At 30.3% G+C, this 26,215-nt stretch overlaps 7 protein-coding genes across 13 annotated transcripts; 3 read left to right on the top strand and 4 right to left on the bottom strand.

Moving 5' to 3' along the window:
* Positions 1–605: 605 nt before the first annotated feature.
* Positions 606–1,975, bottom strand: LOC139087267 (alpha-soluble NSF attachment protein-like). Its single transcript, XM_070636027.1, has 5 exons — positions 1,829–1,975; positions 1,530–1,716; positions 1,331–1,462; positions 954–1,271; positions 606–881 (listed from the first exon to the last, which is right to left on the bottom strand). Exons 1-5 carry the CDS (start codon positions 1,915–1,917, stop codon positions 732–734), a joined length of 876 nt encoding a protein of 291 aa, XP_070492128.1. The 5' UTR covers positions 1,918–1,975; the 3' UTR covers positions 606–731.
* A 582-nt stretch (positions 1,976–2,557) lies between these two features.
* On the top strand, positions 2,558–4,383 carry Pex3 (peroxin 3). The gene is made up of 4 exons (XM_070635882.1): positions 2,558–2,706; positions 2,802–2,951; positions 3,011–3,092; positions 3,151–4,383. Exons 2-4 carry the CDS (start codon positions 2,826–2,828, stop codon positions 4,062–4,064), a joined length of 1,122 nt encoding a protein of 373 aa, XP_070491983.1. The 5' UTR covers positions 2,558–2,706; positions 2,802–2,825; the 3' UTR covers positions 4,065–4,383.
* Positions 4,384–4,926: 543 nt separating this feature from the next.
* On the top strand, positions 4,927–10,472 carry FucTA (glycoprotein 3-alpha-L-fucosyltransferase A). Of its 2 annotated transcripts, none has more exons than XM_070636050.1 (11): positions 4,927–5,220; positions 6,142–6,477; positions 7,126–7,228; positions 7,290–7,671; positions 7,735–7,960; positions 8,077–8,356; positions 8,550–8,633; positions 8,732–8,750; positions 8,823–8,985; positions 9,202–9,290; positions 9,354–10,472. In XM_070636050.1, the coding sequence occupies exons 2-11, from the start codon at positions 6,392–6,394 to the stop codon at positions 9,416–9,418; spliced, it is 1,497 nt and encodes a 498-aa protein (XP_070492151.1). In that variant the 5' UTR covers positions 4,927–5,220; positions 6,142–6,391; the 3' UTR covers positions 9,419–10,472. The 2 variants fall into 2 exon arrangements, with proteins under 2 accessions (XP_070492151.1, XP_070492152.1); XM_070636051.1 differs by having other exon boundaries at positions 4,927–5,240.
* Positions 10,473–10,589: 117 nt separating this feature from the next.
* Tmem214 (Transmembrane protein 214) lies at positions 10,590–13,226 on the bottom strand. 4 transcript variants are annotated; one of them, XM_070635900.1, is made up of 4 exons: positions 13,104–13,226; positions 12,266–12,375; positions 11,517–12,091; positions 10,590–11,406 (listed from the first exon to the last, which is right to left on the bottom strand). In XM_070635900.1, the coding sequence occupies exons 2-4, from the start codon at positions 12,326–12,328 to the stop codon at positions 11,292–11,294; spliced, it is 753 nt and encodes a 250-aa protein (XP_070492001.1). In that variant the 5' UTR covers positions 12,329–12,375; positions 13,104–13,226; the 3' UTR covers positions 10,590–11,291. The 4 variants fall into 4 exon arrangements, with proteins under 4 accessions (XP_070492001.1, XP_070492002.1, XP_070492003.1 ...); XM_070635901.1 differs by lacking the exon at positions 13,104–13,226 and adding an exon at positions 12,713–12,919; XM_070635902.1 differs by lacking the exon at positions 12,266–12,375 and having other exon boundaries at positions 13,104–13,225.
* Positions 13,227–14,186: 960 nt separating this feature from the next.
* Positions 14,187–17,867, bottom strand: LOC139087184 (transcription factor E2f1-like). 2 transcript variants are annotated; one of them, XM_070635927.1, is made up of 6 exons: positions 17,725–17,853; positions 17,161–17,339; positions 16,799–17,005; positions 16,087–16,698; positions 15,703–16,024; positions 14,187–14,581 (listed from the first exon to the last, which is right to left on the bottom strand). In XM_070635927.1, exons 3-6 carry the CDS (start codon positions 16,868–16,870, stop codon positions 14,487–14,489), a joined length of 1,101 nt encoding a protein of 366 aa, XP_070492028.1. In that variant the 5' UTR covers positions 16,871–17,005; positions 17,161–17,339; positions 17,725–17,853; the 3' UTR covers positions 14,187–14,486. The 2 variants fall into 2 exon arrangements, with proteins under 2 accessions (XP_070492028.1, XP_070492027.1); XM_070635926.1 differs by lacking the exon at positions 17,161–17,339 and having other exon boundaries at positions 14,188–14,581; positions 17,725–17,867.
* A 1,011-nt stretch (positions 17,868–18,878) lies between these two features.
* LOC139087317 (PHD and RING finger domain-containing protein 1-like) lies at positions 18,879–22,535 on the top strand. Of its 2 annotated transcripts, none has more exons than XM_070636100.1 (5): positions 18,879–19,716; positions 19,785–21,833; positions 21,895–21,956; positions 22,023–22,151; positions 22,298–22,535. In XM_070636100.1, the coding sequence occupies exons 1-5, from the start codon at positions 19,077–19,079 to the stop codon at positions 22,409–22,411; spliced, it is 2,994 nt and encodes a 997-aa protein (XP_070492201.1). In that variant the 5' UTR covers positions 18,879–19,076; the 3' UTR covers positions 22,412–22,535. The 2 variants fall into 2 exon arrangements, with proteins under 2 accessions (XP_070492201.1, XP_070492200.1); XM_070636099.1 differs by having other exon boundaries at positions 21,895–21,962.
* LOC139087318 (transient receptor potential cation channel protein painless-like) lies at positions 22,336–25,729 on the bottom strand. Its single transcript, XM_070636101.1, has 3 exons — positions 25,607–25,729; positions 25,352–25,546; positions 22,336–25,280 (listed from the first exon to the last, which is right to left on the bottom strand). Exons 1-3 carry the CDS (start codon positions 25,631–25,633, stop codon positions 22,545–22,547), a joined length of 2,958 nt encoding a protein of 985 aa, XP_070492202.1. The 5' UTR covers positions 25,634–25,729; the 3' UTR covers positions 22,336–22,544.
* Between the last annotated feature and the right edge of the window lie 486 nt (positions 25,730–26,215).

Here is a 26,215-nt window from a genome sequence, read left to right as displayed (position 1 = left end):
AGATTAAAGTTTTCACAACTTGCAAGAAAATTTGTAAACAAAAATAAAACAAAATAACAAATAGGAAATAACTAAATAATTAAGATTTGGTATGTTCTGAAATATTACGCGATTAAAATCATTAAATACCTAATTCAATTAACTTAAAAAGATCTAATTGTTTAATAAATTTCCAATTTACAGGTGTAATCCGGTGAGATTAACAGAAAATGATATCGGTACTTAAAGGATTTATTAGACGTCACAAAAAGAAATATATTTTTGGAGATGATATTATCGCCGAATATTGAACTTTGTACTTATTGCATAACTTGCAGCAAGTGAAAGAATTTTTGGTATATATTAAAGAAATACAGTATTTTGAGCAGCCTACTGATGACAAGTGATGAAAAAAAATTAGTTTGATCTCTTTGCTGCGAAATGAAAGAATTTCGATATATCGACAGCGACTTTCAAGCATTTAAAAATTTGAGTCTAAACGGTTTTAGGAAAACGCCGAATTTGGAGATCAGTCGTAATTTGGCTGAAAAATGATTAGAAAGAATTTGTGTTGAATAAAATAAAATTATTTTATTTTTATAACATTCTGTAACATTCAAGCAAACAATAGCACCATTTAATTTAACTTATCTCTAACGATATAGCTGTGTATATGTTTTACACATATATCACATTGTAATCAAAAGCAATATTAAGTTATTTTATTTTGGGTTTCCAAAGTAGGAATGCAATTATCGTAAATCAAGATCATCGTCATTTTGTTTCTTTATTCGCGAAAGCATTGTCTTGGACCACTGATCCAAACGTGAAATGCGATCATAATCTTTCACTGCTGCTGTGTAACCGTCAATGTTTAGTTCTTCCAAATGTTCGAGAAGTGTCTAAACAAAAAGAAAATTGGATTTTACATGTTATAAAAATAAATAACTAATTAAGCCCAATTAATTACTCACTTTGACAAATTTAAATTCACGGGAATCCTGAAAAACTGGATATTGTTGCACATATTTATTCAAGGCATGATGTGCATTTAATGAATCAACATTCAAATGACACAAGGAAGCCCGAAAAAAAATTTCTTTAGCACTATGTTTGGCTGCGCTACCAAGATATGAAGCTGCGACAGATTCATAAATAGTTATGGCCTTATCGTAGTCCTCTGATTGGGCTGCGTACTGGGCAACTTTAATCATGCATTCATTCGCAGAACTAGATGACTCTTGACACTTAAAATAATCAGCTGCTTTCTCATAATGTTGAACGGCGCGATGCTAGAAGCAAATTTTAAAAAATCGATAAAGCATTTGATTTTTTAATTTAATAAGCTTACCAAATCATTTGCTTCGTTTTCAAAGATCTCAGCAATTGATTGATGCTGTCTTGCGGCCATAGTTAAGTTACCCTTTTCGGTGTAAATATCGATTGCCTTTAATAGACATGATACAGCTTCGTTGGGATCAACCTTTGTGAATTAAATTCAAAACTTCTTAAATATCTATATCACTTAAATGTCTAAAAATCATTAGTACCTGCTTATAGCAATTTGATGCTTCGACAAAATTAGTTGCAATATCATGATAACTTCTAGTTTTTTCATGTAATTTGGCAGCTTCACAAAAAGCAGATCCAGCCTGTTGCCATTTCTTAGCTATTTTAAACATGTTTCCAGCTCGGCAATAACATTCGATTGCTTCTTCAACTTTATTACCACCATTCCTTAGGTTTTGAAATATCGACACAAAATAAAGAAAAATTAAAATTTACAATTCATAACTTGATTGAATTTTTTTTTTTTTCCGTGATTACTTTGACTAAGTTGGTTTCTTACCCAAACAAACCAAAGAGTCCTTTCGATGAGTTGAGCTTTTCTTTAGCTTCAGCAATTGCTTGAAGAGCTTTTTGTTCGTTATCAGCCATGATTTAAAGAATTTTCCTTTTTTATCCTTAATTTAATAATGGATATTGCAAGAGGGAAAAACAGTCGGAAGGATAATGCATCAATGCTTTTCTTCTTACAAAGCTTCAGAAATAGCAATCATTGTATGAACGTTTTTTAACCGCTGGTTAACGCTGAGAAATCCAATAAATTGCTTCCTTGGATACAATTGAGTATAACATTTGATTTCATCAACCCACATCTACATTAGATATGTGAATACCCTAGAAAAAATTTAATCAGGCATCCATATATCTACATATGATAACCACAAGCATCGTGCAGATTATGCATAAATATGAGAGAGCTATTATCAAAAGTAGATGCTTCCATCAATAATTTATATTATCATTATGATAAGTATCATCTTGGGTTGGGTAAATGGCCATAAACAGATAAAAGCTTTAAAGATTTATTTTCAAAATAAAACTTTTCAGTTTCATACGCCTGATTGCTTGTAAGGGGTGTGAAAAAGCTCAATTTACAAGGCATGGAAACCATTCATACTCAAAATAATTTTAGCTTGATTTAAGTGACTGTAAATACAGTTTTGATGAAAATTACACAAACATTCTTAGTTTACAACAAACAGGATAAATGTCGTACCCGATAGCTTACTTAAATTATTATTTATTAAACAAATAAATTCAAAAAGATCAAAGTGTGCACGCCTCGAAAGGAAATTTGTAAACAAAAAGTTGAAGAAGAAAATTCGATAAAGAACATTTGCGGAAATTCTCATCGAATCGGCAATAAATAATTAATAAATGGTAAATTTTAAAATATCACGCGTTCAAAAGCATTAAATATTTCAATTTGCTATAAATAAGTAGCTTTAATTGCTTGATAAATTTCCAATCTGCAGGTGTAATCAAGAGATTAACAGAAAATGTTATCGAAAATTAAGGGATTTGTTGGACGTCACAAAAAGAAATTTATTTTTGGTGGTGTTGTTATCGCTGGAGGACTTCTATTGAAATATGGCCAAAGAAAACTCATAGAATATCAAGAAAAGGTGAGAATTTCGTGTTTTTGATATTAATTGAACTTTGTACTTATTTGCATAAATTGCAGCAAGTAAAAGAATTTTTGGATAGAACTAGGCGATCGCAACATTTTGAATCCACTGAAAAGACTACTGATCTAGCAATAATTGGTATGAATTTATAAAATTTTTATGTTTTAAATATTTTAATCGATTAAATATAATTTAGGCTTAATTCCGGCATTATGTGAATCAATAATTAAAATATTAAACACAGAAAGCATATTAGCGGAACTGAAGACAAATTGTAAAGGCAATCGAAAAATTGAACTATGGGAGGAACTCAAGATACTGTCTTTTGCAAGATGTACAGCTTTCGTCTATGCAATTTCATTATTGGTAACCAGTTTGCGAGTACAACTTAATATAATTGGTGGATATCTGTATAAAGATGCATTGCAATCTACTGAGAAGATTACAAAAGAAATCCAAACAATTTACAGTTTGGTCTTAATACAGCATTTAATGGGCTCTGGATTAAATCAGCTTGTTAAAATTATTCGCGAGAATGTTGTGAAAGTGATGAGAAATCAAAGTCTTAAGGAAAAACTTATGTTGAATGATGTTGAGCAGCTTTTTTGGTCAATCCAGCATTCAGTTGATAAGGACATCAATAAGAATTTAATCCAATTTATTTTACCAGCAGAAACACAACATAATCAACAAGATGAACTTTTGAATAAAATGTTGGCGGACAGCATGGATGTTTTTGAATGTGGCGAGTATTTGGAAACATGTGAAAGCAGCATTAATAATGCATTTACCGTTGTGATCGATAATGTTGCTGACTTTTATGTGGAACCAGTAAATGGAAAAAATAAGTTGAATGACTGTGAACCAACAACATCGAAGGATACACCTGAGAAAGAAACCATGAATAATAATAGTCATGTCAACATAAATAGCGTTTCATTACCTCTTGCAAAAATTATACCTATTCTGAATGCATTAACTTCTCAAGTTCCGTCTACAAATGCAGCTGATAATAAGTCAAATTTCGCCAGTTCTATAACTGTCTTACAAACTACGAATCAGAATATCAAGACATTAGGCGCTAATGTTTATGAAGTTTATTCACATTAAATTATTTTTATATAAGGACGTAACAAATTTGGTAATTTTTGTAAGATGTCACAAGGTTTTAGGAAATGAGAAATTATTGACAAAACATAACAGAAATATTTTGCATAAGTTTTAGGCTGAATTTCGGACAAAGTTGAATGTGAATTTTTTTAATGTTTATTTTATATGTTGGGATTTTTATACGTTGTGGTCTTATCTCTTGCATTCCTATCTATGTTCATAAATTTTTATTTTCACCTTTTTAACGTAAGAATTATAATTCTAAATATATTTTTAAATGGAGATTAAGTAATAAAAAAATATTCCAGAACAATTTTAATGATTGATTTCTATGTAGTATAAGTTTTTTGATCTAGATCTAAATTAAACAGAAGGATGCATCATATTTTAATTGAAGAGTTATTCAATATTGTCTAGACACCGTTGACATAAATCATCATTTTTCTACTTACCTAGTAACATAGATTTTCCGAAAATAACTTAAAATGAAATCTAACGAACTTTTTACAAAAGCTCATAAAAAGTTTAAAAAATTCAAAATATTTTTGACGGTTATTCATTTGCTGTCAATTTTAATGAAAAACTACCCCTAAGTTGGCCATGCTTTCTGACATCTTTAATAATTTTGCAAATTTTTTCAATAAAAAGTTTCTTTAGTGCCTTTTTAATTTAATTAACATGCAGTCATGCAGAAATTAAGCTATCTGTTTATATTTGTGATGTAAATATTATGTCTCGCATTTTCATTCAATGGTAACACGACACTAATACATTTGAACATTTTTACACAATCAACCCTACATTATTTTTCGCATTATACCTTTAATATAAAATAAAACGAGAGAACTAGAGAGAAGGAAAGCAGAAAGATAATACAGCTCAACGCGAAAAAATCGTATTTTATCTCAGGACTCGAAAGGAAAAAAAGAAAATATTTAATACAAATATTTTTAATTTACTTTACTGTCATCCGTGCATCAATTCATTTGATAAAAGCTCAATATTCACGATATTAGTAATAACAGCAATAAAAGTGTTGTAGATTAAAAAAAATGATTAGAATCTCATACGTGCAAAATTTCGTCGCAAATTAAATTGCATCAAAAAGGTTTTGTTGTTACGACATAAAACTGCAGCAAAATTGATTTAATGGAATGTAAGTTAGGCATTCTTTAAGTGAGTTCTTCTATTTTAAATATGATTTCTGTGAGACATTTTTGAGTTGTATAGCAAAAAAATCGATAATTTTTGTTTGTAACAAATTCGTAGCATCATAAATTGTTTATTCTAAGTTAAGCTTCAAATTGCATAAAGTGTGTAGTGGCCAGGATGGCACCAAAATCTTTCGTCATACATAATTGTTATAGTGCCAGAAAACTCAAGCCAATGGAACTAAAAATCAAGACACACATTTCCATTAAAAATTGATACTTCCGATTGATATTAGATTGATTTTTCAAGCGGCACACTAAGGTGGTGATTGTTATTGTGCTTCATAAAAACAAAGCATGGATATTTCATGTAGACCTCATACTGTGTAAAATAACTCATGATTATAGAACACTGACTAGTTTATTAGCAATTGTCTAAATCTAAATTACGGTATCTGCTATCTGTCTATTAGTTCCATGACTAATACTTGATCTAATACAATATAAACAGTCGTTCTCAAACTGTGTTAGGGGACATTTTGTGGTTGGCAACAGATTAGCAGATGTGCAAGGAAGTATACTTATAGGGGGGTCACTCCATATACATGGCTAGTGCCATTGAATTAAAAAAGGTTGAGAACTTCTGTCTGTAAAGTGTAAAAATCCTAAGTGTTAAGTCATTCTATGTGTGTGCTTATCAATCTCATTATTTATCTTGAACTTTTATATTCCACTATCACTAAACTTTAAATTAATCTGAGGCTTGAAGGTAGAAAGATTGAGGTGTATGCTTGTTATCTAAAAAAAAATATTCTCATTTAACACCGGTAAACATTTTTTTTATCAGTTGTTTTTACATGCTATAGAAACATGTGTTGGTTGCTCAATGCTAATAAAAATACTCTTTTATTCCCTAACTTTGACAGCAAAATAGTAGTTCACAAGTATTGTGAACACAATGCACAGCACAAGTTAGTCTAAAAGTAAGAAGTAATAATGTACCAGCGATTATATTCGGCCACAGAATCTACGTCTACTCTCAGCTGAAAGCTCAAAAGGAAACATTTTATATATTTAAGAAACGTTTATACTGTAAAGTTACATTAAGTATATCAAAAATATTGCCAGTGGTACTTGCTAAAATTAGTTTAGTGACAACAATAGTTTATGTAGAAAATGAGACTTCCAAAATTTTCACTTAAGCGGTGTTTCATCATTCTTGTTATATTTTGTGCTCTCCTGCTATTTGTGATAAATCTAAGGTATGTAAATAATTTAACTTCCGCATCATGTTTAATTAACTTTTTTTTTGCTGCTAATTTTCCAATCAATTTATCGTCCAAATCTTTTTCCGCTAATGATGATTGCCTTCAGGTCTGGCAATTTTAATGTCAAATTTAATTTACACACTATTAAATTTAATTTACCAACAAGCTGATTTAGCCACGTGTATTACATATCAAAACTAGTGCCATTAATTCTAATTTGGTTTTGCTTCCATACCTAAATCAATGTCTAAAGAGTTTGATAACTCGACTGAATTAATTTTATTATAATGTAATTTCATATCAGTTCTTTTGCATAATTGCCATGCTACTTGAACGTTAAAACTGGTAAAACCGGCATTGCATAATTTAATTAATCATTTAACGGTTTTTTGATTTTTGAAAAATGTTTGGCAGTTTTGAAACTGTTGTATGGTTTTCGAAATATTCAAACATTTGTATGGTTTTGAAACATTTGAAAATTAAAATTTAAAACAATTAATCGAGTAGTCTTTCACCATTCACACTTATTTATTTGATCAAATGCCAACCAGATGTGTGAACTAGATAATTATGACTATATTTATAATAATTTCACCTGAAATGACAATTCCTATTTTATTATTTTCTTATTTCATAATTTAGAGAGAAGGAGATATGGCACAACAAGGTGTTAGTTCCAACAACGCATCACCAAGATCATCATGTGGACAAGAAAATTGATAATATTCGTGATAATAATTTTGATGTAAGTTTAATCAATTATAATGAGGTGATTAGTGTAATGAGAGTGAAATTGTTAATTCTAGCATCAACAACCAAAGCATGTAACTACGCAACGTCCCCAATCAAATGAAGTAAATATAGAATCGAAAATAAATAGTAATAATATAAATGACGATACAGTGTCAAGTGATGATAAGAAAGTGGAAATTGACAGAGATGAGTCAGTGCATGTGACAAGGCCTTGGTATTTTACAGACGGTGAACGTTATCCAAAGCCAGCTAGAATCAATAAAAAGACAAATAAAAGACTAGCGAAATTGACGCCATCAGAAGATCCTCGAAGTGATAGGATTACTAATCAATTGATGTTCGTACCGCCAAATTATGAGGAAATCAGAAATAGTGGAAGACTAAAGACTATATTATTGTATAATGGCTTAGGACCTTGGAATAATATTAAGCAAGGTGGCTATAATTACTTATGCTTATTCTTAACTGATTAATTAGGAAAATGTCTTTTTCATGTAGGCCGTACTATTTTTACATCTTCTAAATGTCCTGTTGACACGTGTTCTATAACACAAAATCGTGATCTAGCCAAAGATGCTGACTTGATACTTTATAAAGACCACTTCATTCCAACAGGTGTTCCAAAACATCCTACACAACTCTATATGCTATATTTCCTCGAATGTCCTTATCACACGCAGCATATCAAATTTCCTGATGTTTTTAATTGGACATCTACTTACAGGTGAATAATTATTGTCAAGATCAATTATTTTCAGTCTCGAAATTCACTGGAACTTTTAATTACGATTTCATTTGAAAACATCCAGCTAAATTAGGCTTTTTTGTTTCCATTTGCAGACGTGATTCTGATATTGTTGCACCATATGAAAATTGGCAATATTTTGATCCAAAAGTAACATACATAGAACAAGATAAAAATTATGCCCTTAATAAAACGAAAAAGGTTGCATGGTTTGTCTCCAATTGTTCAGCAAGAAACAATCGGTTGCAATTTGCACAAGAATTAGGAAAATATATTCAAGTTGATATTTATGGGGCATGTGGAAATTATAAATGCTCACGATCAAATGCTGATAAATGTTTCGAAATTCTCGATCGAGAATATAAATTTTATTTGGTAAGCATTTTAAGGACGATGTCTGATTAATTTTAAACTGCTGAAGATTATTTGAATTTTAGAACATTTGTACGGTTTTGAGACATTGAATTTAACCATTCAAGCCTCAAAATTTACATATCAAAGCCATACAAATTCTAAAAAAATTACACATCAAAACCATTCAAATGTTTTCAAATTTTCCATTTTTTAGGCATTCGAAAATTCAAATTGCAAAGACTACATCACAGAGAAATTCTTTGTCAATGGCCTTTCTCGTAATATTCTTCCCATTGTCGTAAGTATAATTAAAAATTCTATAAAATATTTAAAAGAATGAAACTTTAATTTTACGTATCATATTTTTCTATCCTATACGTCGAATCGTTTCTGTAGATGGGCGCGCGACCTGAAGGTATGTTCATATGCAAATATTTCTCCATAAACATAATCTAATAGAAAAACAAACATGAATGATTCTTTACAGACTATGAAATGAGTTCACCACTCAGAAGCTATATTCATATTGATGAATTTAGTTCCGCGAAAGAGTTGGCAGAGTACTTGCATTTATTAGACAAAAATGATGATCTTTACAATTCATATTTCAAATGGAAAGGAACTGGAGAATTCATAAACACGTATTTTTGGTATGTGGCATTGCTTTTATTAGAAAATAAATCCACTCAATAATTTTTGATTGGCTGTAGATAAGCTTGTTTATTCTTGGAAAAGACACGTTAGACTTATAAGTCTTCGAAGAGATATTGTTGCTTATTATGATTGTATATCCTGTTTATTCTCATAACAATGGACGGCATTGATAAATTCTAAGAGTTTAATTCCAATTTCTTTAACACTTACAGGTGTAGAGTGTGTTCGATGTTGCATGACGAAGAATCAATTAGTCAGCCTAAATGGTATGAGGATGTGAACGATTGGTGGAGAGGACAAGGTAATTAATAAAAAATGAGTAGACATAATGTCTAGATATTAATTCTGATTGATTTATTTTTAGGAGTCTGCACGAGTAGTTCATGGAGAAAATTCCAGGCAAGAAAAGAAGTCATGAGCGACGATTAGTGGTTATTAGCTGTTTTTATACTTGTTGTAAATTTTGTTTGAGACAAAAACTAAGATAAAATTTAGTACATACAAAATAATTGTTAATGACTGATGAAAGGCATTTCTAGTAATTTCATAGTAACGTATATTATTAATTTTTAGATGAAATGAATTATTGACGTACCAAAAAAAAAACAAAATTTTTCTTAAAACTAGTCAATAGGATAGACAAGATTGTTTTTTAAAGAATTTTTGGTAGTGAAATTAAATTAATTTTTGTTGTCCTAAAAGAAAGATCAAGACACGTTTAATCGCACAAAGTATGCAACAAAACCAGATCTTATCCAAAATAATGGATACGTGATAATTTATTTACAAAGAATTTTCGGACGTTCACCAAAGAATGCTTATCAGTATCTTAATATCCTATGAATTTAATTATAATTGAAATTAGTTTTTAATTATTTATTGTTCAATTGAATTTAATTCAATCTTTTTTATCAATATTGTTTTGTTAATTAATTTATATCATATCTACAACTTTTATATCATGATAATAATTTTAACATTCAAAGGATGTTACTATTTTAAAAATTTCTGTACAAAAAGGTGTGTAGTCAGCCTTCAACCAAAAATTGTATCATTTTTTACAAGCTTATTTATTAAGTACCTTTTACTTTTTGAACAAGACATATTCGGAACGGAAAACTAGAGTGGCAATGCTTTATCAGTGAAATAATATTAAGAAACTTGTTTTTCTACAATAATATTAAAGAAAATTTTTAATTAATTTAAACGGTTTTGTAGGATTTAAATAAATTGAACTGAAATTTTCTAAAATAAAAAAATAAGTTTAACATGATTATAGATTCCAATTGTGCTTAAATTTTTCCAATTAGACATCATTTAAAGTGACTTCATAAAAGCTTTCATTTAAAAAGCTCATTTTATTACCTTACAAATTCCAAACAATTGTACGGTTTCAAAATCATATTTTAAGCCGATACACAATTTGAAGAGCTGTTGAATGGTTTTTGAATTAGCCGATACACATTTTGAAGAACTTTTCAACAGTTTTGAACAGAAATTGTACGGTTTTATAATTTGAAAAAAAACCGTTAAAAAGCAGATTAACCTCCGTCCTGACTTCAAAATCATCCTGAAATTCACAAATAAAATCACATCCATATGAAGTTACAATAGAATCATAACTTTATTAACCAATGAACAATAATTCTCCACAAATTGATCAGATTCAATAGTAATAATTTGTAATTCAAATGAAATCAGTCATAAATCCAATCATAATCATACATTTTAGTTATAGAATTAAATCCACATCATCATGAAAATTAATTAATCGTACGATTGCTTTTATTGAAGAAAAAAATGAATGTCAATAATTAATAGTGAGCACAAAAATTGTTAATTTTGCAATAATTTCCTTTCAAAACAAAATATTCTGTGTACGATTTGATTGTTCAATCAACCCACATACTTATCAAGCAAGCAAAAAAGTAGCAAAAAAAAAATGACGTGTGATACCTAAATTAAATAAAAAGGTTGCATTCTTGGTGAACTTTTGGAAGAATTAAAATTTTTTCGTGTTACTTTTTTATATAGTACTTTTTATTTTATAAATCTTTAACTTTTTTTTGTAAGGTTCTGAGAGATGAAAAAGATTATTTCGATTGTTTTTAATTAAATTATTCAAAATGAGAGAAATAAAGAAACCCAAAAAAGTGAAAAAGAAAAAGAAGAAAAAACCAAAATGAAATTAAGTTACATTCAATTCTGTTGTTGATTCACATTTAATCTTACTTTTTTTTTATATTTGAGAACTTTTCACGCTACATTGACATTTACTTGTGATTTTTTGGCAGTGACCAAACTACTCTACCTTAGCATAAAAGTCTACTTTTTCGTGGAACCAACTATAATAGCCCAGAGCACGCTGAGAGGTTGTATTCATCATTTTTCCTATATTCTCTGGCGAGAAGTTTCCACTAAAAAGAAGTAAAGAAAAGAATAAGAATAAGCGATGGTGCCGTTAATAGGTCATTAGCTTATGACGTAGCGTGCTAATTTGGCACAGTAAAACAACTTTCATACTTACACGAAAACTTTAGTCTTGAAGAAATCGACAAAATTCCTCCATGTGTTACATGTTATACTACAAAATCCTTTAATTGTTGTGGATGTAACATCGCTAATTTTGTCGCCCATTCCTGGCGCGTAACTATCGATAAAGTTTAAGACAACAGGAATTTTCTCGTAGACGAATTCTTTTGTGCATTCATAGCCTTTTTTGCCAGTATTGAGTATTGTGATGCCTAAATCTTTAGCAAATTCTGCATAAGGCTCAAGGAATGTTTTCGACTTGCCATAAGCAATTGGAGCATTTTCCTCAGCCCATTTATAGCCTCGTGCACTATATTTAAGTGATGTGAACCAAGCTTGTTCAACATGAGGCAAAGCGCCTGCTTGTTTAAGCACTCGTCCAACAGATGTTTCTTCGAATTTTCCACCGTATAAGACGTTTGTTTCGTACGTAATAAGACCAGCGATGGCTCCAAAAAGTACTAGAGATCCGAAGAACCATGGACAGCAAGAGGACTTTGATGATCCTTCACCCGCTTTCTTTTGTTTCTTTTGCTTCTTATCAGTCATTTTGGTAGGATTTGGAATGTCCTTAAAATTGGATTATATGAAAGTTATTGAAATTATGCTGACAAGACAGAGAATTTATAACATGTATTTTGGACAATCAATTAAAATACTTAAAAATAATATTGGTCAAGAATGTACAGAAAATCAAGTGTTAGTATGAATAATGTCATGCAGTTAAGTAAAATAGTTAATTACCTTCTTTGAAACTTGCTGCTGTGGCTTTTGTTTATTTTTAGTTTGTTTATTTGTTGATGCCATTTGAATTATTTATTTTAAATTATTTGAAATTTACAGTATCGAGTAAACTAAGGGAAGAGGAAGTTAAAAATAAAAAATCACTATCAAAATTGATGCATATTAATTAGATAAAAAATTAATTAAACTTTCTCAAAAAAAAATCTTTCGTCGCATTACTGTCTACTACTTTACAACTATATATTTTTCTGCCGATTCCAACGAATAGAAAGTTACAAGTTCAACCTTAATAAGTAATTCATTTATGCCATTATTAGAAATTTTACTTGAATTATGAGGAAATAATAATTTTTGTTAAGGAAAAAAGTGATGATGTGTATGAAAAGTATCAAAGTTAATAATTCCCACAAGTTCTATGGACTTTAATCTTCCAACTCAATTAATTACCTTTAAAAAATTTGTTATCAAAAAAAGATTCCGACTACGTAATGATTTAGATTAATGCACTAGAAACTTAATTTTCTTGTCGGCTTACTCTAATTCTCACTATTAAATGCTTATTACTGTTCTTGATAGTATTTAAACTATATTATTAATTAATAAACGATTTTCTGATAAGATAATATCAATTTTAAAAATAACACGTTGTGCAACGTCAATAATATGATGATACAAAATAAGAAAATCCAAAAAAACTCAGCACACACCAAACCCGTTTTTAGATATACTTGACTATAGAATTAAACGCGTTATAAGAAAAAAAAATTGTTTTCAATTTTTACGACTAATTTCAAGCATTTATGATGTTATAATGAAGTAACTCCCACGTAATACTTACTCGTTTATTATAATTAAACTTTAAACTAAACTTTTATACACTAATTAACAGATTTTCTGTGATTTTGTGAATTTCTTCCGATTCAACTAGCTTGTTTGGTTCCAACGAATACACCAGGGCAGTTGCTACGCAAAATTTTCCTTTAATCAATTTTTTGAATTTTATCGAGCCGTTAATATTTCAGTTGCGTGATTCTATTGTTAAAAGTCATGATTATGTATGAATTAACTAATTTCTGTATTTGTTCTAAATTACAATCAGTCTGTAATTGAGTTAAAGTTTGTCTGAATGAAATAAATCTGCACATTTCTACTATTTAGTTCTGTTCCACACATTATTCTGAATTTGCATCGATAAGACTAAAGATTATAAATAATTATATGGGCAAATGACCCGGCTAATGATAAAATTGTTTGTAGTAAGTACCAGATTGGAAATACAATCTTATTATGGCTTATCAGTCAGTCAGAGACTGTATTATTGGCTTAAAAGATTAAATATTTCAGATATGTCAGTGGTACAGCTAGCATATCTTAGCTGTAAACATTTACCTGAGAATTCTATGGATATTCACGATACATGATAACTGATACCTTAATGGCTAAGAGTATGCTCTAAAGAACTACCTCTAAATCATAAAGCTGAGATGGATCAAATTTTGAGTATCAAAATGTATAATTCGTCCTGAAATAATTAAATAGAATATGGAGGTCCTTAACATTCATCCAATGCCATAGCATTTCCGAAAAATAACATTAGCTACAAAATCGTTCGATTTTCCTGAAAATAACCTGATGTCATTTAAATTTCATCAAAAATAGCACAAAGTGGTTTTTCATCAAATTTCCCATAAATCAAGTGTACAACATGCATTTTCCTTTGCTTCCACAATCAAATAAGAAGAAAAATGAAAAGTGGAAGTTCCGTATACGACTTTATCTCACATTGAAGTGAATGAAAACTTCTTCGGCAAAAATTTATGATTGTCATGCATTGCGCAAAATCTGGAAAAGTTTCAAGTTTTCACTTTCAAAATGAAGGACACAGATCACGTTTTTCTTATTTTTTTTTTCTATCAAAATGCGATTTTTGTTTTCTTTTTTTTATTTCGTTACTTCCTTTAAAATTTGAAAGGTTGAATATACTACTAATTAACAAAAAACCAAAATGGAAATTTTAATAAAAAATATAGGCAAAACTTTCCTACAATAATTTCTTTCCATGATTTCTTCATATTGTTTGTGTGTTATCGTTATTCATCATTTTTTTTCTTCTTCTCTTTTATCCTTAAAATCTAGTAGATTAAAAATTATCATAATTATTCATTCATACAAGCGACGATCTTTTCGATTGAGAAAGAATTAATAGAAACAACATTTTTTTTTAAACGAAATCAAATAAATCCATAACGCCTTCTTGTAATCCTAACGAGTAATTATAATCCTCTGGTACTTCAAGTGCCATGAATTTTGATATTTCTGTAAATAATTAAGAAAATGTCAAATTAATTATTTGTGCTAATAATGTTTTGAAAACTTAGAATGTATAATTATTAATTTTTGTTCCAATAGATATTAATTTCTTCCTTATACCGTATAAATTCCTCATAAAACCATACAATTGTTTTTCAATTACTTAAAATGTTTCAAAACCATATAAAATCCAAATAAGAATTTCAAACCCGTACAAATTAGATTCAAACATTTGTAAGGTTTTCACCACAGAGCACTTAGCTGACTCAAATTTTGTATGGAGCCGAGTAGATTCCCATACAAAATCCAAGTCTACTTCGAGTTCTGATTTTATGACACTAAGGCTTAACAAAGATTTTGGAATCTATATGATTTAAGGTTGAAAATATCCCGTGTCAGAACTCCAACATTAACAACTCTGATATCTTTAAGTTAAATTTAATGAAAACTATCACAGAACCGACAAATTCCCAAAAATGATTAGCACAAATGATGCACTGTATGATGAGTAAATTTCAATATCTTGTGAATTGCTACCATCATAGGAGCTGAATCTTATGGTGCTACAAGCATGCAATTTTTTATTGTAAAAAAATTAATCATTTTATAATTATGTGTAGATCCACAAGAATCCAGCTCTTAGAATGGTAAAAGAGGTTAGTCATATTAGCCGAAAATATGCAGCACCATGCACCAAATATAACACAAATGATGTTTTTTTTTTGCTTTGCTTATTTATACAAGTTTTTGTTTACATATATAATAATCTACAGACATTTGATGCCGTAAAGAATGTGAGAATAATATGATGATCAAAATTGCGCATCGCCTAGTCAAGAACTCAGACTGTGATGCCGCATTATTTTTGTGAAGGGCAGTCACAGAAAAAGTTCTCGTTAGGAAATGTGATTTATGCGTGATGACTCTCCAATCCAAAAATGAAAGTGCGTTGCCAATGGTTTATATACTTTTTTATCACAATTATGTTAGTCAGACATTTATAGACTTTAAATTTTAAATTATTATTATTTTTTGTAGAGAGATTTTTATGTGTAATTAATGAAGAGTGATTTAAATGAAAAGTGATATTAATGATAAGAAAATGCATATAGAGAATGGAAACTTACCGTTAATTTCATTAGATGTCATGAAGAAATTCTCGGGACTTAAATCAAGTGGACTTCGTTTCACTTTTGGACTCGATTCGACACTAAGTTCCGATTGACTTGATGTCTGTATTAAATTACTATATGATGACGATTCTCCTAAGCAATTATCAAAAACTCCATTTTCATTGCTAGTACTATTGTTAGGTGATTTAAAGTCTACACTGGTTTCTGATAATGTTGTTTTTAAGTCTTCATCCTGAGCTTCGCGACTGACAAATGCCTCAATCTCCTCTCGGTCGCTTTTAAAATGAATTTCCCTTGGAAGTGGTGTAGCAGGAATCTGTGAACGAGAAAATACCGCCATTAAATGCCGAAAATGTATAAAATATGTAAAGAAATTACCGTTAATTTAGAGTCAGCGGGCACACGTAAAGTAATTAGTAGCTGATCCTTAAACGATTCGGTACTACTCAGGTCCTGACATGTAACATAAGCGTATTTGTGATCAATTTGTTTACTGAAGTGCTCCTTCAGGTCAACAATCAGACTATTAAGTTGATTCTCTTTTTGAATTAAACGTTGATTCTCCTTCTGTTGGAGACTTTTTAAATTCTCATCAATCTCTAATCCATCACAGAGCGTTCGATTGCTTCCTCGGCTCCATTGAATTTGATTCTTTGATTTTTTCTCCAATATTCCAATACCCTCCAAAACATTTGTGATATCATATATTCGGCGTTTTTGTACTTGTAGTTTTTGAGAGCATGCATTCAGATCCACAACACCTTCAGGCGACTCTTTCAGCAAGTCCATAAACTTTTTTGTGAGCAATCCCAAACTTGTGTCATATCTCGTCGCCGACTCACCGGCAATTTCTTTGAATGCACTCTTACCACGTTGTGTTTTTGGATTTATTATATACTTTTCATTTGTTTTTTCATAAGCTACTTTTGAAATTTTTGGTAATGGCGAATCTTCTTCAATCGAACTAGTCGTGGCAGGACGTTTAATTGTCTAATTAATTATTTAGCATTTATTTTTTTGTGTTGAAGAAAATATAAAATTCAAGATTAATTAATTCGGTCGAAGATGTAAGTTGTCGTAATTTTTTTACCTTATAATAGTTTGTCATGTACGACGGACCGCTAGTTTGAATTTTATAATTTGTTGTTGTATGTTCAGCCATTTCCGTTAATATTAAACAAGTTTATGTTGTTGAAAAAAGTGTCTTTCAATTTTGTATTTAGAATAATTCTTAAAATGTTATATAAATTCTTCAGCCATCGTTTTGTAACCTCGCTTTCTGTCTCCCTCTCTCACTCTGTGCATCCAAATAATTTTAATACAAAAAAAAGTAAAATATAAAAAAATAATTCACAAAATTAAGTTATGCGGCAAGAGGAAAAAAAAAATTGTTTATAGGAAAGATGAAAGGATATATTGAGGACTTTTAAGCAACTGCTCTTCTTCACGTACATATCGTCTGGTGAGCGAAATATTTTAAAAAGAGGGTTTTCGATCGATTTATTTCACTTTTTTTTTGTGTACATAGATTGAAGAAATTCACTCTCTTTCATTCTTCTTTTTGTTCCTTTTTTTCATATTCTTTCCTGTATTTTTTCATGAGTTTGGGGTCTGGCTGGCTTTTTTCTGTTCTGTGTGTGAAAATGCAAGAAGGGTGCATAAGGGCGAAACAGAAAAGAAGATGTGAGAAACTGAAACATAAAAAATTCCCAACTCTACAATTTTTACACACATCTAGTGCTTTACTTGGTTTGCGCAATGAGCAAAAAAAAATTCCTTAATAGGACTATAATTAAATTTGATTTAACTTAATATTATTAATAGGGAAAATGATGGAAAAATTTAAATGGCTGTATGAAAATCCGAAGATGCAATTTTTAGGGAGTTTCGACTGGAAAGATGAATTTTTTTTCTTCAATGGAAGGGAATATGCCGATGAGAGACGCTTATTTTTTAAATCATTAAAAACCCACTTTAATGAAAGATTTTCAACTAAATACCAATTAATTAACTCACCTTCGATCCTTAACTACACATTTAAGGTGTTTATTATATAAATTGATACAGCTTTCACTCACTTTACACTAATTATTAATTTTTTTACAATTTTTTTGAGGCGAGTGTTCTTGTTATAATTTATGATTGTGTATGTGAGTTGTTCTTTATGTGTGTGTCATTCAAATTTCTATCGACCGTTATTAGTTTTGAGATTTTTCTGTCACTTTTATCTGTTTTCTGTGTTTTATATATTACCAAATGTTTTATTGTTCAATTGGTATTCTGATACATTCCTGTTAATTAATGATTTATTGTCGTATTTTCATTTTTTTGGTGTGTAAATTTTTGTTTTTAAAGTTGTTCAAAAAATTCAAATGAAAAATGATCGTTATTTTTAGAACTTCTCATGTTTTTGCAAATGTTTCGCAAATATATTGTTTGACAGATATAATGAATAATAATGGTTGTAATAGTAGTTCTGATTAAGCAAATCAGTTGATGATAACTTCAAAAAACGCATAGGTCTCAAGAAACAAGGTTGATTACAAGAAACATCTAGAAACTTAATTATTGTCAAAATTTAGGTAGATAAGATTCAGGATAAGTTTTTAAAAGTATGAAAAAACTAACGAATAAAAATATTTTGAATAATTTGAAATTAAGTTTTAGCACTCTTCATAAACCTTAATATAAATCTGAAACGACCGTTATGCTTTTTCAAGGATGTGATACCTGAAATAAAAATGCGAAAGTTATTCAGCTTCAATGCAAAACTGAAAGACGATGAAAGACATATAGATCTTGAATCATCATAGCCAAATGTGATTTCCTGTATGATTTATGCTATTTTTGTTTTTTAAACCAATGATACTGTTGCACAACATATAGCCTTTTTATCCATGTGTCACTGTGTCCTCAACTTCCGTTGACGCAATCCGTTATCAATTTATTATGTTAAATGAGACTAAAAGTTACTCAGAGATTAAATATAATGAAAATATGAATATCATATACCTATTTAACATCCAATTTTAAAAGGATACCGGCAAATATAATAAAACTATTTGAGAATAATTAAAGCCGTTAAAATAAAATTTTCAAATGTGATAAAACTTCATATTTTGACGCCCTTTATTTTTTCTCACGGACATTTTTTAAATAAAAACAATATATTCTTTAGTTTTGAATAGTTTCGAATAAAAATTCACTATAATTAAGGTTTTAAGGATCAAAAAGGAATTACAGTACATTATTGTGAATGATAAAAGGTTGCTTAACATACTTGAAATAAAAGTTGATTAATTATGAGAGCATATTCAAGAGAAAATTGAAATAAAAAATCTGGGAAGAAAAAAATTGCTTAAAGAAAAATGAGCGAATCGGAAAAACTAAATAGAAGTTTAACTCCATGTTTGGATGAAAATCGTGTAGAAGACGAGAATTGTGGAGATACTTCAAAAGAAATAGAGCTATCGGACATTTCTGATGATGATGAGGAATGGTCAGAGTGCAATAATAAAAGCGATGATATTCGTACGAATGGAAATGGTGATCAATCGAAAGAATTTGCATTCAAGAAAATTACAAGAAATAATCGTGAAAGAAACTATAGGGATGTGAGAAGGAGAACTGATGGAAATGATTATTATTCAAATCGTTCCAATATGAGTAGATTTGATAATAGTCGACGGAAGGAAATTGAAAGATATGATGTTAGAAAAGTCATTGCAAATCGTGAATTCTCAATATCACGATCCAGAAGTAGAAGCTTTTCTCCACCACGAGTGGAAATTCCTTCTCGTCAACCGAAGCATTCATCATATTCGCCCAAACGAGATATTTATAAACAATCATTATCGCCTGTGTCACGTCAGAAAAGGTATTCACCGATATCGCCTAGACATTCCTCATCGCCAGATCAATATCGCGCTTTTCCATACAACAGACGATCACTTACGCCCGAAGAGGCTACTAGACGAAGCAGAAGCAAACATAGACACACAAAAACCCGTAATACCCTTAGCTTGCATAAATAATTTTGCGATTTTCATAAATAATATTAATTTAACTCATTTCAGGATCAATTGATAAAACATTAAAGAGAAGAAAACACAAGTCAAAAGATCATCAACGTAAACATAAGAAATCTCGATCAAAATCAAAACGTCAGTCATCTCCATCTTTATCACCTGAACCCGTATTAAGGAGTAATCATATTTCACCGTCACGTCAAATTATGAATGTCACAAATCCGAATCTCCAACATCAAGAAAACATTAGAATCATATTGAAAAATGAAGATTTCATTAAGCGTCAGAAGATTAAAAAGCGGGATAAGAAGAGTAAAAAAGATAAAAGTTCACGTAAAGAAACTCGCGAGAAAATATCACAAAAAACTTCAAAGGAACACCAGCCTCAAAAGAAAGAAGTTTTTGCATCAGGTGATAACATCGTAATAAGCGTTTGCTTTAATAATAACAACAATAATAGCACTGGAAGTAATAACAATAATAATAATGTAATAAGTAAGGATAGCAATAATGATCATACTAAATTGAAATCAGATATCGTTAGTGAAGATAAATTATCAACAAAACCGAAATCTAAGAAGAGACAAGCCTCTCCAGCTGGATCAATTGGATCAAACGATTCGTTTGATAAGACAGAAAGGCGACAACGAAAACACAAACACAACAAGAAAGTAAAGAGTAGAAGGGAAAGAGGAGAAAGGAATCAAAGTAAAGAGCCACATACACCTCCAATGAACCCACCAAGTAATGCGGCCAAGAGAAAGAATGACGCAAAACCTATTGCAATAATTGATTTAGAGAAATCTCCAGGCAAGGAAGTTACACAATCACCTAAAGAAGTCATCATTTTATCAGATAGTGACGGTGAAAATAAGAAGCGTGATGGAGGAAATAAAGATATTGTAATAATTGAGGATACGATTTTAGAGAAAGGAATATCGATTAGAAATCATTCATCGCCACTTCGTGAGCATCATACACCACCTGAATCTCCTCCACCTCCAATTACACAGCCAGGCTTGAAATTTTCAATTAAAACAAAGTCAAATATTCTACCATTCAATTTATTACATGATCAGGCAGAGGAAATTGAAGATTTACAGAACGTAAATAATGTTAATGTAAATACAGTTGAGCAACAAAATATTATCAAGCAACAAGAAGTAATAAATAACACAAATGAGGAGAAAAATACAAATAATAATCTGAATGAAGCATATGATCCATTCGAGCCTACAAAATCTGGTTCAACATCACCAGTAACACCACCACCTCCAAATGAGGTGCATTCGAACGATATTAACAAAAACAGTAACAAATTAGAGGGGTTGAATGAAAAGATTCAGCTTATTGGAAGTAAAGATTCAAATCAAATTCCTGGAATTGAAGAGCATCAAGCTAATCAACAGCCAACTAGTTCATTATGGAACAGAAAGGAATTTGACAAAAAATCATCACAACCTTTAACACCGCCAATGCCACCAACATTTGCATTTTCATCTTCAAACGCATCAAATAATAAGCCTCATATATCGGCATTATATGATGGCATTTATGGAAGTGATTTAAAAACGCCAGTTGTGCCAAGTCCAATAAAAACGAGCATTAAACCATCTCAAATGGATAAAAGTAACGATGATGATGATGATATGACACCATATTCTCCGAGCTCTGATGGTTATGGTGGATCAAATAACGATTACGAGCCACCGCCACAAACGTCAATTCATCAAAGTAAAAATTCTTTTGATAACATTAAGCATAGCGATACACAGAGTAGTGAACCGAGTGCATCATATTCATTTGGAAATGATGATACACCGTCAAAAACTACACCATTAAAGCTTACAGCATCTACACTCAAAAGCTTCAATAGCACCATGCGAACGGGTTCTTTACAATATGTAAATAAAGCTGAATTAAGTATTTTTGAAAACTATCTACCTGCATCTCAGCAAAAATCACCTCTTGTTAAACGACAGCCTAATTCGTCATTTTTGCGAACTAAAATGAGTCGATTTACCAGCAGTATGAATGAAAATGGATCTCCTCATCGAAATATTTCATTTGCAGACTCACTAAAACCTCCTGTCATTGGTAAGCTTTATCTATACTTTACTATTTTATCATGTTATCTAATCATTATCTTATCTTACAGACGAAACGATGCTCGATGATGATGTTCCCAGCTCAGCTGTGGATCTTGCAAATAAAGATAGGGTAAAGGTCTCTAAACATTCATTTGGTGCGCTGAAAAATTTGAATTTCTCACACTATCCATTGCAGTTCCTTAAAAAATCCTTAAGGATTGAGCGTGTAGCGGAAGAAGTCAAATTGGTTTTGAAACCACATTATAACAAGAAGCACATAACGAAAGAAGAGTATAAAGAAATTCTGAGGAAAGCTGTACCGAAGGTACATTTGAGTTTATATTTTAATGTTTATTATTGAGAATATTGTGGATGTTCAGTGAGCTGTGCATCCGTAATTTACTTAATAATGATTTACTCATACTATGGTTAATGAATAATAACTTTTATTTATTTTTCTTTGAATTACAGATATGTCATAACAAAACAGGAGAAATAAACATACAAAAAATAACACAATTAATCGAGGCATACATAAAGAAAGTGAGGTACAAGAGGAAGAGTACTATTGCAAGTTCAATATAAAAGTGAATATTTCATTTATTCTCTCTATTATAAGGAAAACGTTTAATATTGCTTGACTATTAATACAAATTGTAGAAATCTAAAACAAAAGTTCTAGAAATAAATTAATTTTAGTTAATTCTAATTATGCATTTTAATTATCACTATCGATTGAGTTCTTTATGTGCTTAATAATCTTTTCAATATTTTCATTGCCCAGAGTTAGGAATGGATTAAGAATATTAAACCGTTCAATATAAGCATAAAGATTTTCGTAAATAATCATCTTAGGAATACGAACCTTAGTATACAACTTAAGCGACTTTCTGTTAGTTTCATCACAAAGAGGAACCATGTGTATATATTCATTTTCAATTATGTCTATTTTCTCACTTGGTAAAGTATTATCTTTTTCATATCTTATTCTAACATAATTGTCCTTGTTAATTTTTAAAATTATTTGTCCATTAGGAATCAAATTGGAGTAAACGTTTAAGATTTCAACTTTTAAGAATGCCAGAATAAACTCACAGTTTCCAACTATTGCGATTCTTTTTCTAACATCAACTATTTCGGCTGATTTCATTATTTGCTGTGTATCGTTAATCGCAAGTGCATTAAGTAAATTAAACAGTATGATTGTGATCAATAGAATAAATGCCAAAAATATTATGGAATTGAACTTATCATCAGGTTCAAGCTTCATTTTATCAAAATCAGACAACATCATTCTAATGACTGTGATTATAGACATCATAATAGTTTTGAATCCATTTTCGTCATCATCATTATCTTCCTTTTTATCATCCTCACTATTCTTCACACTAATTTCACTTCCATAAAGTGTATTGAATGCCATTGCAAAGGCAAATAGTAGCATAAAGTAGAGCATAATGAATTTGATGAATGTTCTGGAAACTTTCTTGAATATTTCCAGTTGTAGTGATAATTTTGATACTCTGGATAGTAAGATAAAGCTTTGAAATGATATAACAAGGAAAAGAACTGCTCTTAATTTTCGGAAAAGATCAACATCATATGCGAAATAATTAAGAAGTACAACATATGCCAGGAAGAGTAAAGTGCAATCTACCCAATTACTAAGTTTAAAGAAGTATGTCCTCCATGAGAATATCAGTTGAATGATCTCACAAAGTGTCAGTATGAGTGTCCCGATCAAGCATATACTATAAGATATTTTGTAAGATTTGATGTAATTCTGTAGTCTTTGAGGTTTTTCAATTGAAAAATTCGAAGAATTTTTTGGATAAATATTTTCAACTGGTCTACGGGTGCGATTCCTAAATTTCATTGGTATTTGAGTTGTGCTTGTTTCTTCAGGTTCTTCAGTGGGGAAGTAAATTATGGAAGTATCTTTACTTTCATACGCTTCTCGTTTTTTTCTATTTCCAAATAAAGCATGCCAAATATTTACGTCTCTTAATTCTTCATTATTTTGTGCATCTGTTTGTAAATGATGATCAATATCAACGCCAAATCTCGAATTTATACCATCAACGCCATTATATAAATCATTACTGAAAAATCTCAGAATGAAAAGACTTAAATACACGAAGAATATGAAGTATAGAAATAACGCTATGTAGACCAAAACATTCACGCGCTTCCATTTCAATTCAAGATAAGAAGTGAGTACAGGATGAGTCATTAGATTTTTGAATCTTGGTTGTGATGCAATTAGTTTCAATGCTCTTGTTTCATCATTTCTGGTCAGTGAATATTTTGGAGGAATCAGAAATTTGCAATTGATTTGAACTGCACAATTTTGGTCATTAATATCACTTGTTGGAACTATACACTCATCTAAGACTTTCTTCAATATTTCTTCACATAAATTAGTAACAATACATTCATGACCTATGTATGCTCCCCTCCTTAATAACTCATAAATTATTTCCTTATGATCATTTTCACAGGCATACATCAACGGGGTTTTCCCATTGTGATCAAATGCATTAATGAGATTATAATCACATCGACGATTTTTTACAATTAAATTAAAGCACTTCTTAAAATCCTTATCACATTCTACATTTTTCATTGAACAAATTTCATGCAGCACAGAATAACAATGATGTTCACTTTGAAATTGAGCACAATCCATGTCCAAAAATACTTTAACAATTTGTGATCGATTCAATTTTATGGCATAAAATAATAATGGCTTATTATCAATCTCGTACTTTACTTTTGTTGGAATCAATGAGTCAATGTCACATCCGTTTTTCATATAAGTTCTATTTGCATCAGGAACCATTTGCAATAGTTTCTTAACTCCGACAGTAAAATTCATTTCAATGCATTTCTTCATAAGATCAGTGAAATTGTATGGTATTTGATTTTGGAGTTCTGTCCTTTGCAGCATAGAAATAAATTCATTTTCATTGCCTTGATTGATAAGATCAAATAGATTGGCAACATCCGGTGTTGATCGATCGCGAATAACTAATTTTTCACTATTTCTGGATGACACAAAATTTCTGTTGAAGTCAGAGTCACTAACCTCTATTCGCGGAATGGAATTGTTCAAAAATGTCTCAATTAGATCATTTAAATCTAAATTGTTTTGAACTTTATTCAACAGAAATTCGAATGGTGTTGTGTTTTCGGCATTAAAATGATTTGGGTTGCATCCAAGTTTTAAAAGAATTTCGATTATTTTATTACACTCTTCGTAGTTCTCGGACGAAAGGTGCAAAAGCACATCATGTAGATGATTGTTTTTGTTTGCTATTTCGCTGTTTGAGACTATTTGTTTTGTTTGTTCCTGTAAAGCCGGTATAGTTAAATGATCGACTAATGTTTTTAAGTTTTCGGCACATAATGATTTGATCGCGTAATCCAACAAATAGAAACCATCCGAATTTTTCTGTGAAAAATTAAAACTGGTAAGACTTCTTTTTGGATATTTTTAAAATATTCAATATCCAAAATATTCACCTTGTGGTAATTTTCCCCATAATTAAAGCAGATCTTAATAAAATTTGATGATTTGGGCGTTGCTAGAATATGCTCGATTAATGATGATTCAATTCCAATGTTGTGTAACGACACATTGGTATTATACGCATAAGTTTCGAGGAGGAATCTAAATTCTTTTTCATTCTTTTCCTCAAACGCCGCCTTTAGATGACTCTAAACAGACGTAAACACATAAAACACGATTTCCAATATTTAAAACTAATAAAATCTTACCAAGTTTTCTTTCTGCGACTTGATCATCCTACTGTTGATTACTAACTGTGTGACTAGTGAGACTGTCGGATTTATTGTGTGAATGGAAGCAAACAAAAGTCTCTCAAAAATGAATCTCTTACTCTCTCTCTAAGTTTTCTTTCTGCGACTTGATCATCCTACTGTTGATTACTAACTGTGTGACTAGTGAGACTGTCGGATTTATTGTGTGAATGGAAGCAAACAAAAGTCTCTCAAAAATGAATCTCTTACTCTCTCAAACTTTAATTGTTGTTAGCAATAATTCGCAAAAGAACTTGTGCTACAAACAATAAAAATTCACAAATGAAGCAGTCTGAAAATTGGAAAATACATAAATTAGCGATGAACAAAAAATTCCGGGAATTTTAAGAAAACATGCTTTTTATTTCTTATTGTTTAATATAAAATTCGCAGTTCGTATAAATTGGTATAGACACATTTTTTGAACCATACAGAACATACTGATTCCAGTAGATCAAGGCTTCGAGAGCGTGCTCTTTGCCTGTTAGTCATAACTATCCCGAGTAGACAGTTTGGCATTATGTCTGTGACTAATGACAATTTTTTTAAGGTACGGTCCGTAATGTT

The sequence above is a fragment of the Chironomus tepperi genome, unplaced genomic scaffold (genome assembly GCF_022539635.2).
Source record: "Chironomus tepperi strain 1889 unplaced genomic scaffold, CSIRO-AGI_Ctep_v1 contig_100, whole genome shotgun sequence".
NCBI classification, from domain to species: domain Eukaryota; kingdom Metazoa; phylum Arthropoda; class Insecta; order Diptera; family Chironomidae; genus Chironomus; species Chironomus tepperi.
Note: the sequence above shows the minus strand (reverse complement) of the source record. Positions and strands in the feature narration are given on the sequence as shown.

What these genes read in the sequence shown, in the direction of transcription:
- LOC139087267 (XM_070636027.1), bottom strand. Translation starts at nt 1,917, where the DNA reads ATGGCTGATAACGAACAAAAAGCTCTTCAAGCAATTGCTGAAGCTAAA. An exon ending in CATCAAATTGCTATAAGCAG is followed by an intron (nt 1,463 to 1,529) that starts GTACTAATGATT and finishes TAATTCACAAAG; the next exon opens with GTTGATCCCAACGAAGCTGT. An exon ending in GTGAATTTAAATTTGTCAAA is followed by an intron (nt 882 to 953) that starts GTGAGTAATTAA and finishes CTTTTTGTTTAG; the next exon opens with ACACTTCTCGAACATTTGGA.
- Pex3 (XM_070635882.1), top strand. Translation starts at nt 2,826, where the DNA reads ATGTTATCGAAAATTAAGGGATTTGTTGGACGTCACAAAAAGAAATTT. An exon ending in TCATAGAATATCAAGAAAAG is followed by an intron (nt 2,952 to 3,010) that starts GTGAGAATTTCG and finishes CATAAATTGCAG; the next exon opens with CAAGTAAAAGAATTTTTGGA. An exon ending in TACTGATCTAGCAATAATTG is followed by an intron (nt 3,093 to 3,150) that starts GTATGAATTTAT and finishes AATATAATTTAG; the next exon opens with GCTTAATTCCGGCATTATGT.
- FucTA (XM_070636050.1), top strand. Translation starts at nt 6,392, where the DNA reads ATGAGACTTCCAAAATTTTCACTTAAGCGGTGTTTCATCATTCTTGTT. An exon ending in CTATTTGTGATAAATCTAAG is followed by an intron (nt 6,478 to 7,125) that starts GTATGTAAATAA and finishes TTCATAATTTAG; the next exon opens with AGAGAAGGAGATATGGCACA. An exon ending in TTCGTGATAATAATTTTGAT is followed by an intron (nt 7,229 to 7,289) that starts GTAAGTTTAATC and finishes TGTTAATTCTAG; the next exon opens with CATCAACAACCAAAGCATGT.
- Tmem214 (XM_070635900.1), bottom strand. Translation starts at nt 12,328, where the DNA reads ATGGCATCAACAAATAAACAAACTAAAAATAAACAAAAGCCACAGCAG. An exon ending in AGCAGCAAGTTTCAAAGAAG is followed by an intron (nt 12,092 to 12,265) that starts GTAATTAACTAT and finishes TCCAATTTTAAG; the next exon opens with GACATTCCAAATCCTACCAA. An exon ending in TTCAAGACTAAAGTTTTCGT is followed by an intron (nt 11,407 to 11,516) that starts GTAAGTATGAAA and finishes ACTTCTTTTTAG; the next exon opens with TGGAAACTTCTCGCCAGAGA.
- LOC139087184 (XM_070635926.1), bottom strand. Translation starts at nt 16,870, where the DNA reads ATGGCTGAACATACAACAACAAATTATAAAATTCAAACTAGCGGTCCG. An exon ending in ACATGACAAACTATTATAAG is followed by an intron (nt 16,699 to 16,798) that starts GTAAAAAAATTA and finishes ATAATTAATTAG; the next exon opens with ACAATTAAACGTCCTGCCAC. An exon ending in CCGCTGACTCTAAATTAACG is followed by an intron (nt 16,025 to 16,086) that starts GTAATTTCTTTA and finishes TCTCGTTCACAG; the next exon opens with ATTCCTGCTACACCACTTCC.
- LOC139087317 (XM_070636099.1), top strand. Translation starts at nt 19,077, where the DNA reads ATGAGCGAATCGGAAAAACTAAATAGAAGTTTAACTCCATGTTTGGAT. An exon ending in ACATAGACACACAAAAACCC is followed by an intron (nt 19,717 to 19,784) that starts GTAATACCCTTA and finishes AACTCATTTCAG; the next exon opens with GATCAATTGATAAAACATTA. An exon ending in CAAATAAAGATAGGGTAAAG is followed by an intron (nt 21,963 to 22,022) that starts GTCTCTAAACAT and finishes TATCCATTGCAG; the next exon opens with TTCCTTAAAAAATCCTTAAG.
- LOC139087318 (XM_070636101.1), bottom strand. Translation starts at nt 25,633, where the DNA reads ATGATCAAGTCGCAGAAAGAAAACTTG. An exon ending in AGTCGCAGAAAGAAAACTTG is followed by an intron (nt 25,547 to 25,606) that starts GTAAGATTTTAT and finishes ACGTCTGTTTAG; the next exon opens with AGTCATCTAAAGGCGGCGTT. An exon ending in ATGGGGAAAATTACCACAAG is followed by an intron (nt 25,281 to 25,351) that starts GTGAATATTTTG and finishes AATTTTTCACAG; the next exon opens with AAAAATTCGGATGGTTTCTA.